This window comes from Ciconia boyciana, chromosome 14, assembly GCF_034638445.1.
Source record: "Ciconia boyciana chromosome 14, ASM3463844v1, whole genome shotgun sequence".
NCBI lineage: Eukaryota > Metazoa > Chordata > Aves > Ciconiiformes > Ciconiidae > Ciconia > Ciconia boyciana.
In genome coordinates this window covers 1,736,779-1,748,883 of record NC_132947.1, presented here as the reverse complement: position 1 = coordinate 1,748,883, position 12,105 = coordinate 1,736,779, and the positions used below count along the sequence as shown (strand labels likewise).

Genomic DNA, 12,105 nt, shown 5'->3' with positions numbered 1-12,105 from the left:
CAAATGAATAGGAAAATAAATGCCTGACCAAGGAAGACTCCTTGCTTTGGAGGGGAGAAATTCTTTGGAAGCTGAACAAGATCAGCCATATTCCTCAGGGTATCTTCAGGTTGGCGGAACAGGTTGGCTTTTGTTGATTTTATAGTTATGGGGTTTTCCTTGCCAGAAGACAGATGAGTATTTAGTATTGAAAATAATCTCAACTTACCTCGAAATTCTTCCATATAAGCATAAAATACCTGATCCAGCCCTTTGCCTGACAACTGATCTAGGGAAATCAGGTATGTACAGAATACCTGAAAAGACTTTCTCAAAAAGGAAATCTCTTGTTACTGTTTCATTGACAAAGATTCACAACCTATATACAGAAATTCTAAAAAAATCCCAATTACGACTTACTGCCAAGCTCAGAAAATTCCACCATAAAGTCCTCTGAGGTCAAAACATTTGCTTAGTAAAGATACTGACTCTCTGCAAGAAAGAATGCTCAGGGAGAGATTATGAGTCACAGTGCCACACAGTTCATTTCCCTCCCACCCTTCACTGTGTCAAGACTAATCTCACAAGTTAATGCACCACAAAAAAACCCATTATTTTCTATAAATTTGGAGACTGTGACATCTGGTCAAGGTCAATGGAATACTAATTGTTATTTCCTAAAGACAACAAATGAAACTACATCAGCATTTCCCAGCATACACTGTATGCATCATTTCCTGCAGAGGAGTTCACACCAAAACATGGGAGAAGGTGGAACTGAGGTGTTACATAGCACAAGACAAGATGTCTCCATCAAGGCAATCAAGACCAGCATATAACCCCTTTTCTTCTTCCTTTTTTTTTTTTCCTTTATTCTTTTTTTTGAACAATAAAGCTCAATTTCAAATTTTGAAAACTTGTAGCTTCCTAAATCCTTTCATCATTAAACCCATGAAAGGAAAAAACTCCAAACAACCCCCTTCTGAGAAAATAAATATCAGCTTGAAATTTCTAAAAGATTATTATGAATGATAAGGATACTAAATCATGACATAGTTCCATAACTATTCCCAGGTAAAGCTCTGTGGAAGAATAGCGAATCAAAAGTGTGACTGTTTATCCCAAAACCTGGAAGTGATCTAAGAGCTTAGCACCAGTATAGCAATCAATGGTCATGAGAACAAAATTGAGCCAGCCAGCACTGTCTTTTCTAAAGAACAATCACTTGTAGTAATTGAGGAGAAAAAAAAGGCAATGAAATAATTTGACTTGAAGTTAGTTTGACTGAAGGTTAGGACTAGAATTACTGAGGTCTTATCGAAAGCTTTTAATGGACAATCTCTAACTGAACAAACAGAGATAATATTTTATAACCTTGACATTTTTTGCTCTCTGACTGACATTCATTTAACACATCTTTCCTGCTGCTCCATTTATCTGGTTTACTAAACCAAAATATGGGAGAGGTGAAGTTTAGCAATGCTAAAAGTTTTTCCTAAAAGTGGAGAATCTGCACACTAATGACCAGTGACAGGTTATTGCTCACATGAAATCACAGCACCTACATCTTCTTTTCAACTAAATAAAAAAGTGATTTAAACAAAAACAAACCATACTTTGTAGGAGATGAAAGTCTTCTGGCCTCTCAGTGGTGAGGGCTGCTATCACCGATATCATCGCATCATAGTTATCTGTCTTCTTGTAAGCTAACAAAGCTTCATAGAAACGGCTGTAAGAGCTTTTGTTCAAAGCCCTTTTCACGTCGTGGAGATAGGTAGTCCTGAGGACCTGGTGGTGATCTCTCCTAGAGCTTGAAGCTTTTTCAGTGTCTTTCCTTGGAGCTCGACTGGCATTCTGCCCTGAGAGACAAAGAACACATGTGAGCAGGGCTTGGGGAAGAACAGAGACAGAGAGGTGTCGTGGTTTAGCCCCAGCTGGCAACTAAGCACCATGCAGCCACTCACTCACTCCCCCCCAGTGGGATGGGGGAGAGAATCAGAAGAGCAAGAGTAAGAAAACTCGAGGGTTGAGATAAAGACAGTTTAATAGGTAAAGCAAAAGCCACGCATGCAAGCAAAGCAAAGCAAGGAATTCCTTCACTACTTCCCATGGGCAGGCAGGTGTTCAGCCATCTCCAGGAAAGCAGGGCTCCATCACGTGTAGTGGTTACTTGGAAGACAAACGCCATCACTCCAAATGTCCCCCCCTTCCTTCTTCTTCCCCAGCTTTATACGCTGAGCATGACACCATGTGGTATGGAATAGCCCTTTGGTCAGTTTGGATCAACTATCCTGGCTGTGCCCCCTCCCAGCTTCTTCTGCACCTGGCAGAGCCTGGGAAGCTGAAAAGTCCTTGACCAGTGCAGCAACAACTAAAACATCTCTGTATTATCAACACTGTTTTCAGCACAAATCCAAAACATAGCCCCATACCAGCCACTATAAAGAAAATTAACTCTATCTTGTCCTGAAACCAGGACAAGAGGTCACTCCTTTGTATTGACTTCTCTTTTCATTCAGAAGGGTGTTCCTGGGCTACTTCAAAGTGGTAAAGCCAACACTGCCTGCACAGCCACGCACCTCCCTCTGGCATGGCCGTGGGCAGAGCCAAGACCTGCTCCCGGAAATGGCAACTGAGCAAATAAATTCTGGGGATCACTTTTAGCATCTTCTGGAGTTATTTTGACCTTTTAAATGGAGCAATGTGTCAGAGGGTCACTGGGGAATGAGAAAAAGGTGACACAGAAGACACTGTGCATGGAGGTCAGCAATAAATCAGGTTTTGTGCCACACTGAAGGAGTAGAAGCGTTTTAAACAGATGGGTTAACCAACTATGCTGGCCTGACACATGGGCAAGTAAACTGTTGAGAGCAATTTTGAAGAATAGATTTCTCACCCCTTATTGACAAAAGGAGAAAAGGCACGCGCGTGTGTGCGTGTTTCCCAACAGGAAAACATAATGTCAAAAAAGAATAACTAAGCTGAAATAACACACAAGATGGTGCAAGAGCAAGGGAGGAGTACAACAGAAGGTAGGAGCAGCTATGAACATCCTGCTAAATTCCAAGTGGACTTCCGGTCAAAATGTCAGCCTTTGATTTCTGATAAGTTTTAGAGGAAAAAGTTCTGTTTTGCATATTACAGGCATGCAAATATTGATTAAGTATATGATAAGAAACTGATCTAAATTAACCAGCCACATCTTTTGATATTTAGATCTTTATTCTCCACTAAAGAACTTTTAAAGAAGTTAAAGAAGATAATGAAGTTTTAAAAGATGGGCTTGGTTCCATTTCCTGAAAGAGGAAAAACATGGGTGTGACTTTTATAATCTTTTATTGCATATCACACAGCTTTCTGACACTTTCACAGGAGCATACTCTACTTAAGGAGTATAACAGAAATAATACATGCATTTATTGCTGTTTAATTGTATTAATTTTCTCAATTAGTGGAAACAAGTTTCTGTGAAAATCGATCTCATGGACCTCTGGACAAAATAATTACCGAAGATTCTGTTTTGTTCAAATGTTCTTACAATAAAAAACAGGAAAACAAATCAAAAGAAACAACATGGCTTCGTACATGAAAAGCTTTTAAAGCCTTCCAGGAAACATCAGCTTTGTATTTATTTATTCATTTGAAAAGAAAGGATTGGCCTTTGACTATTCTTTACCCTCTAAAGAAAGACTTCTAAGCTTCCAACTATCCTACTCATTTCCTTGAGAGAAATACAAAAAATTCACAGCGGTTCTCAGGAAGATCTGTAGTCAAATCATAAATGACCTTTTGATTTCAAAGATAAATACTGGACAGTATTAGATTGGAGGGATGCATACAGAGATGACGTGCAATTGTGAGAATACATTTGCTAGTCTCTGTTTATACAGAAAAAACAAACTGTCCACATTACCAATAACAGAACAGGAACTCTTTTCTTCTTCATATCTGGATTCATATTGACTTAACCTAAAATTACGTTCCTGAAATGGCTCTCTTTCATGAACCCTGGACAAACAGAAGCCCAGCAGTCTTGTGCTCAACTCACCCTTTCCCTCACGGACACGTACCAGGTCAGACTCCAGTGCAAACTTCTGGCTTTAGCTAGTTTCTTTCATATCCACCTTGATTTAATTTATTGGCTTTTGTGTTCCGTTTTGTACAATCTTTGCTGAAAATTCTGAATTACCATCGCTCCTACCTACAGATAGTGAGCCACTGTGCTAGGTGAACACAAAAAACATTGGTTCCCACCAGGAGAATCTATGGTCAGTGACGAAATGAAACGTAACATGTATTACCTTCGGACTATGTTTTTATTTAACATGAAGTGTACCTGCGCTATTCAGTCCTGTTGTCAAGTGGAATCCTCCCCGGTTCAAGTGGAGCCCAGGGTTTAGCGGAGTGCACGAGTCCTTTGAGAATGCTGTTTTCTGCTGACTCTGTTTTTCTTCTGTTAAATGAAACCAGTCCATTAACAGTGAACTTAGGGAAGAAGGAACATAGAATAGTGCATTTTAAAGTATGTCCTTCTATGCTGAAAACACTTGAAGATGTAGATATATTTCTCTGATAAGAGGGGATGAGCTAACACCCTGCTTTTTTTAGGACTTTATTGTTCCAGAGTTTCAGAGATTTCACAAGCTCTGTGAGGACATGATTACCCTCTATACACTGTTCTGGTGGCACTATGTGGGTAGAAAAGAAGACAGAGGAGTACACACAAAGTTTTTAAATCCACAGACTAGATTCAAGATTTAAATAGATCTGTACAATCCCCTTTTGAAATAAAATGGCATCATTACTAACTAAGCAGTAACTAATGCTCAGGCATCTGCATGTGCTTATGGGAAGACAGGCAAGAGGATCATGCAGAGCAGTGACTTAGCTCAATATTGATCAAACTAAATTGCTTTCCACCCTTACATTTCTACATATTAGACATGTCTTGCTCTATGATTGGACATTGTCCATCAAACGATACAACTGCCAGCACAGGGCTGAATCAAGTTCCTCACCTAGTTTCTTGGCCAGTATCTCTCTCTCTTCCCGCAGGAGGCTGTGCTCAGGTTTGTAGCCACAGCCCACTCCAGTCAGATTACAACATGCTTCGTCAAACTGTTTTTTATGTTGAGGTCGAACAAACTGGTAAAATTCTTTCATGAGGGGGAGGGAGGAAAAAAAAAAAAAAAAAAAAAAGAGAAAAATCAGTCCACAACAGGTAATAAATGCCACAGAAACCTACAATGGCAGGACTTCTAGGTTAGGTAATATGAAGATAAAAAGTGCTGGTAAATAACTTAAAATCTAAATGTCATTATCTAATATTTCTACAATAAGCACACTTAAGTTACACAAAGGTCAGCTACCATGCAAATTTCCAGCAATATTATTACCAATAATATTATTACCAGTAGGTAATAACTATAATTTTTTCACTGTAAATAGTAGCTTACCTCTCGGTGAAACAGGTACTTGCAGCAAAAGGCCATAAGCCACCTCATAAACCGTGGGGTCAAAGTATCTGCCAGGCTGATACTTTGAATAACTGATATACTGTTAATTTTACACCTCAATCTTTCTTACTTACCATAAAACACTTGGCAACCAAAAGCCTAAATGTTAAATGAACTTTACGTTTCAGGTGCCTGTCACTTTTGAAAGCTAGACTTAGACCTTAATTTGGCGATCAAATATTTTCTTATTTATATAGTAAGATCAGCAAATTGGGAAACAGACTGTGGCTACTATTAGTACTAAGTGCCCATACTGAGCTTCCCATTCCTTAACCTCAAAATTAACCTTAAACAATTTACAAGATGCGTAACTATACTTTTTTAATTTAGTAGATGAAAGAAGTCAGAGAAAAATCTGCCCATTTGCTCACAAGTTGAGAGGGAAAGGAAAATTCACAGAGAAAACACTGTTCAACTAGAAGAAATGTTGGTGGGAGTCCAGTTCCTGTCAATGCAGTTGTTAAAAGTCAAGAAAATACCAGCTAAACCACTAAACTATTCATGCTTGCCCAGATCACTTGCTTTATACTCACAATTATTTAAATAGAAAATTTTTCTAGATATTCTGTCTACTTACTTACTGCTTTAACACTGAACCCTTATGAATGCTTATATCCAACTCTCACAACCACACTCTTGATCTTACCTCCTAAATCACAGGGAATAAGCTATACTACTTTTAGGCAAAGTTTAAAATAACACAAGCTTCCATGGAATGTGATTTTTTTCAGGCCTATCTGTAATAATGTATGATAATTAGATTGAGAACATTTTCTGTGTGATCTGGGGATATAAAGTGATAGATGTTAGTGATTATCATCCTGATTGATCTATACCTCCAATCCAGAACACTTACCTCTGAAATACCCAAGTCTATTTAAAAGACAAAGGTCATGTCATATAACTATACTAGGGAAGTCGTCATACCTCGTAACAAGATATGCTTTTTTTCATCCTCTGTAAAGAGGGAACTCATTTGAGATAACATAGCATGGAAGTCATCTGTCTTCTTGTAGTGCTGAAGAGCCTTAGAGAAGAGATCATAGTTCTGTTGGCTTAGGGTCTCCTTCACTGTTGCGATGTACAAAGTCGCTCGGGCCTTCTTTGGCTCAGTCAGGTCTGCTTTCTTATCAGCTTGCTGCGAACACAGGAAGACTCTTCAGTAAATAGTATGACTTGAGGAGTTACTCTCACATGAATAAACACAAATTGAACTGGCCTACCTCCTGGAAACGTCCAATTAACTGAAAAACATAAATCTCTGAAGCAAGAGATACAAAGAACGGAAGGTGTTTGAGCATTTTGGTTCCTCTAAGACATTTCTTGAAGACACTATACACATGAGCAAGCTAGATTACTCTCTCGTGTTGGGAAACATTCTTCTACAATCACAAGCAGCAGGGACTTCAAAAAGATTTAGAACAACCCCTCCTTTATGAAAGTGACTGTGCATTACAATGTGCTCACACACTTTGAACATATAAGCCGTTGGACCCTTGTCACATGTCTTCATGACAAAAACCAGTGTTGCTGGGGCAATCCCGAGGCACAAGTATATTGTTAATTTCCCCAGATGATTATTATATCTATTTCTAAAACATTGAACCCTCTAACATCTGTGAGCGTTCATTCCCTCACAGAAGAGCAGCGATGCTATTCACCTTCTCTGCTGAGAAAACTGACTGCTTCAGAGGAATATTCCTAGAGAAGGCAGCCAAGTCTCATTGCACAATTCTAGTCTGAGGAGAAGGCTTAATAAGAGAAATGACACCTACTCCAAACCTTGAGGGCTAGGCTGACTCCTCATGGCATCAGATAGGAACAACCTGCAAACACAACCTTCTGCAATGAACCTGCTCCCTTCCTCACACCTTGGATATTTTCGGCTTCAGGATCTGTGACTACTTTTATCAGTTTCGTTTGCTAGGTGGCTGGGAGTCTGACAGACAGACAGCACCCAGTTAGGACAGTGCCATGGACAACTACTGGCACACGCAATCACCCAGGAGATTCTCATGAATTTATCGTGACTCCTAAGCAACTAGCTGCATAATGAGTTAACCGAGTTTGGAGACAGCGCAAAACAATAATGCACAACTGCAAACATACCACACAATAATGACCCAGCACAGGTGGGGTTAGGATGCAATCACTTACCCAAAACTGGTCAGTTATACCGTTTGAGGCTCTACCAGCAGTTGGACTAGATGACCATTGTAGGCCCCTTCCAACTGAACTATTCTATTCTATTCTAATCAAAAAGAATGAAACCACCCACCACACCTGGTCAATGGGAGATGATGTTCACAAGGTTCACAAGGTAGTCAATGCCAGAAAACAATTCATTTCACCTACTAGCCCCACCTGGACCTGTGCTTGATTGGGTCTGTGATGTCTAGATTTGAGAAAGAGCATGACAGAAATAGGTTTCAGATGTGCATTGATGAATATTTACAACATGGAGAAAAAACATAATTCTTCTGGCATCAGTCATCTGTCTGCCTGGAAATTTCCAATTCAAATTAAAGCAGTCTGCAGATCAAACGGCTGGCACAGACACATGAACACACATACTGTATTGCTGACTAGCTTTATTTTCCTCCTTCCTCCTTTCTGCTCATCCATTAACCTCTTCTCATACTGAAGGGAAAGTGTTGACAGACGTTGTGCCTGTAAAAATGAAAGAAAAGAAGAAAGGTCCAAATAAAAATGCTTTTCAAACTTATTGTCCATTTAATTTAGCCATTTCCAGTAGTAAAGCTTGTTAACCCAGTTTGTGACACCATTCAAGGAAGTGAAACAAGTCAACCTAAATTATTGCAACAGAGCCTGGGACACATACGTGTTTCTAGAAGGTAATCACTTACTGGACAATTCAGAAAGAGAGACCAAACCAGCAGAAATTAAAGACAAAAGTTGGTCTCGAGGGTGCAGATTCCCGATTAAGCAAAGCTGGACCTACAGCTAACTGTTTCAGGGTAGCCCTAAGAGTGTACACATACCTGTGTCTAACTGATGCCTCACATGCCCCTTCACTTTCCTGCCTGGAAGTACTTCTCTTCTGAAGAAAACCTCTATCAGACTTTTCTTGGGGTACTGAGAAGGGAAGCCTAAGTAGTCTTGTAGAAAATATCAGAGCAGATAGGATGAGACAGTAGCAGAAACACTTGTGGCTTGATAAGCTCTTTAACATCTCCCATTCCCAGTAACAAAGAATTGCGCTTGTACTGCAGTGACTGGGAATACTGGTATATACAAAGCTCCAAAAGAGAACTGAGCGGGTATAAGCAAGAGGAGTGGAATTGCTTAATAGCAGTCTCCAATATTAGATCAAGCCAGTACCAACACATTAAAAACAATCACCTAAGTAACAGAAGAAACCATGGGATAGCCCCATATTGCCAGTTGGTTTCTACACACCTATTGAGAAAGCAGGTATGGGAAGTGATTTATTTCTTTGCTCTTGCCCAATAAAAGAATTTCATAGCAAGTATGTAACAATAAGCGCATTTACAGAAAACTGTTGTTCATTTGTGAGGAACCAGTGACACATAACAGTACCCCTATATTCCACTGTGACTTCTAAATATGTCTAGTCAGATCACAAAGCTTCAGAGTCAAATTAAACTAACTACAACTAAAACAACAACATTAAAAATAAACAAAACCCAAAGCCAATAACCTCAGATTTGCCAGTTGGCCGAGTCAGTTGCTGATACTCAGAAATACTACCTTCAGTGCACTCATAATATGGCAAGGATACTGAATTCCAGACAAGCCTGACCACGATTTAAGTGCACATTTAAATATATTTTATTTAAGCATCTTGTAATGGAATGAAGAATTGGAATGCAAGTGGCAAGGCAAACATTTGATACATGCAATAAGTCAGAAAAACAATCAAAAACATCTTCTTAATCCTGGACTATGTAAAGGCACCACCTTGAATAGCATGATCCAGAAATAAGGCTTCTGAAAGACAAGTCTCCATAAGGCACATCTCACAAGGAAAACAGATTAAGGGGAACTGTTAAATCATTCTTTAAATGGATTGAGAGACTATTTTTTGTATTCTGATTTTTTGATATGACAAAGGCTTCTTTTCTTCTTTTTCACCCCAAGCAAATAGTTTCAGAACGACAGCAGCTAAATTTCCATTATTTAGGGAACAAGGGTACAGTATAACCTTGATAAAAGAAAAAAAAAAAAGTAACACAGATATTATGATGGATGGTGAAGAAAGATATGAAAGTGCACCAACCCCATTACCAGTCCAAATCCAGTGCTCATTAAAATCAGCTCAGTGCTAGACTCAGTGAAAGCTGGCTCCCCCAGAAGCAGTGCATGTCTCAGGACAACACCCCCCAGATCTCTGGTGCCAGAGGTCACCAATGCATCAGAGCAGCACAGGATGACCCCAGGGTTCTCTGCAAGCCACAGATGGGTAGTAAAGCTGAACATAAAAAGCAAACATGAGCTGACTCACTGCCAAGCCGTCAGGACCATCCACTTATCTGACTTAAGGAAATGCTGAACTATGTCAAAAGCAGTGCAGCTGTGTTAACAAGACACTGTAGCTGAGTTACCAAGTCCCTGGAGACGTGTCAGGCTTTCCAAAGAATAAGATCTGGTGTCTGTGTTGTGGCAGCCCATGGGTGATGGAGCCAATTTTTCAATTGGCTGCACACAAGTAAAAAATTCTCTATCCCTGTTTGTTTTTCCAAGTTTGTACGTTCCCTCTGTTTTGTACATGTCTCCATCCATCTCCCTTAGGCCTCCTTAGATATTCCCCAGATGCTCCTTACATGTCCACACTTTCCCTTCGGCATTCTTCCCCTAAGTGAACTGCTTAGGTATGTTGCAATAGGCATTCCTGGAGTCCACACATTAGTCATCAGTCAAACTAAGTCTGCAAGCCAGCAGTAAAATACTCCTGCTGACAGTAGCCAGGTAAGGGAGCTACCCCACCAACAACTGCAAACAAGGATTTTGGGAAAGCAAGAATACAGCCTAATCACTGATGTATTACAAAAAACAATCCAAGAGGAAAGAAAACGAACAGCACAGATGAAGCTTTGTTGATCTTAATGCAATAGTGGATTTTGATTCAGGTAAGATATTCTGCAAGTCTGCAATATTCATTCTCTGAGGCAAATCAAAGATTTTCATCCGAAAATGCAAGTTCTAATTCATAAACATCCCCCCGGCTCTTTTTTTTTTTTTAACTCAATATCTGGTCACATACCAAGTGCTGACACAGATTCCACCCAGGAGGAACTGTGTATCTACCAGCTTTTGCTTTGAGAGCTCTTTGCTCTCCAGAAAACATGGTTAACTTCCAGGAATTTATGTTGTCAGCAGCTAGGGAGCACAGCACAAGTCTGTACCTGTTGGTCATCTAGTTGAACGTGGCAAGGAAACCCTTTGATTAAGCTTAATTATTATAGTATAACTATATTATACTGTAACTTGCAGTTACCAGTGCCAATTACAGTGAGGTTTTCTTGAAAGAGAGTTGAACTGTTACTCTTAAATCAATGCCAAACTCATTTTGCTTCAGAGCCTACAATTTTGACTTATAAGCAAGTATTTTGCTACAGCATTGCCATTACCTTTTCCTCTCCCGCCAAGTCACTTTCCTCCTCTGCATCTTCGCTGCTCTTCTCATTGCGCTCCAATGCATCCAAGAGCCCAATACATTGTCTTCTAGGCGAGACAAGCTCTTGCTCATATTCCATGCATAGGCTGGATGCTCCATCTCCATTTACTGGCATCACAGCATAATACAGATGAAAAATTAATATTTCACATTCTCTTGCATTTTCTTTGACTTAGTAATACCTCAAAATCTTACGCAGCTATCCACAAAGATATGTCGGTTTGTTTAATCTTCCACATCTTGCAAAATTCCATTACGTGACTTAGTAAGACCACTGCTTTGGTTAATCGCTCCCAAAATTGCTCAAGCATTTGTTACCACAACCTGGTGGACTTATGTCAAACTCTTCCCTAAGTGATGGTCATATTTAACCTCAAAATGGCTTAAGACCAATGAAGAAAAAGTCTTACTGCAACAGTTGTCTGTTTAACTACTTTAGCTTTATGGATTTCCCAAAAACTGAGTTTCTGTTTTTAAGAGATTCTGCCATGAAATATGATTTATTATTTTTAAACAGTACAAGTTTTTTTTAAAGCCTACTATTCTCACAGTATCAATACGCATAAGACACAGTCACCCTCAGGTCCCAAGAATACCTGTTCTCACTAATCAGGATCCAGGTATATTTGGTTTTAAAGACAAGAATTTAGAGCCGTAGGTAGTGTTAAATTAGCATCAGTTTGCTACTTCTAAAAGGCATTCTCTTCAAAATATATTTCCACTATTTGGTGAAATTACTTCAACAGTCAGTTACTGAAAAGTCACTATTTTGAGAAGAATGGAAGTATATTATGCTATAAATTAAGAAGTCAGTACAAGAAACTCTTTGGCCAAAGCTATGATTACAGGTGCAGTTTGATGTTACAGCTAATGCAATGCAACTGAAAATCTATATCAAAAGAGGCAATGCAGCTTCTTCCCTTTACCTCCGGTCATACATTCCAGCCCATC

The 12,105-nt window shown here is 39.4% G+C and overlaps 1 protein-coding gene across 5 annotated transcripts in view; it reads right to left on the bottom strand.

Annotated features, from left to right (window-relative positions):
- Window positions 1-12,105, bottom strand: part of RTEL1 (regulator of telomere elongation helicase 1) — a 53,863-nt gene that overhangs the window by 8,526 nt on the left and 33,232 nt on the right. For 4 of the 5 annotated variants that reach the window (XM_072879081.1, XM_072879083.1, XM_072879082.1 and 1 more), the window contains 6 exons: window positions 11,108-11,262; window positions 8,070-8,165; window positions 6,423-6,633; window positions 4,998-5,135; window positions 4,316-4,432; window positions 1,596-1,838 (listed from right to left, as the gene is read on the bottom strand). In XM_072879081.1, coding sequence (XP_072735182.1) covers window positions 1,596-1,838; window positions 4,316-4,432; window positions 4,998-5,135; window positions 6,423-6,633; window positions 8,070-8,165; window positions 11,108-11,262 — 960 coding nt within the window. Of the gene's footprint in view, window positions 1-1,595; window positions 1,839-4,049; window positions 4,203-4,315; window positions 4,433-4,997; window positions 5,136-6,422; window positions 6,634-8,069; window positions 8,166-11,107; window positions 11,263-12,105 lie in introns of those variants that run through there. The other variant, XR_012045124.1, reaches the window with a different exon arrangement.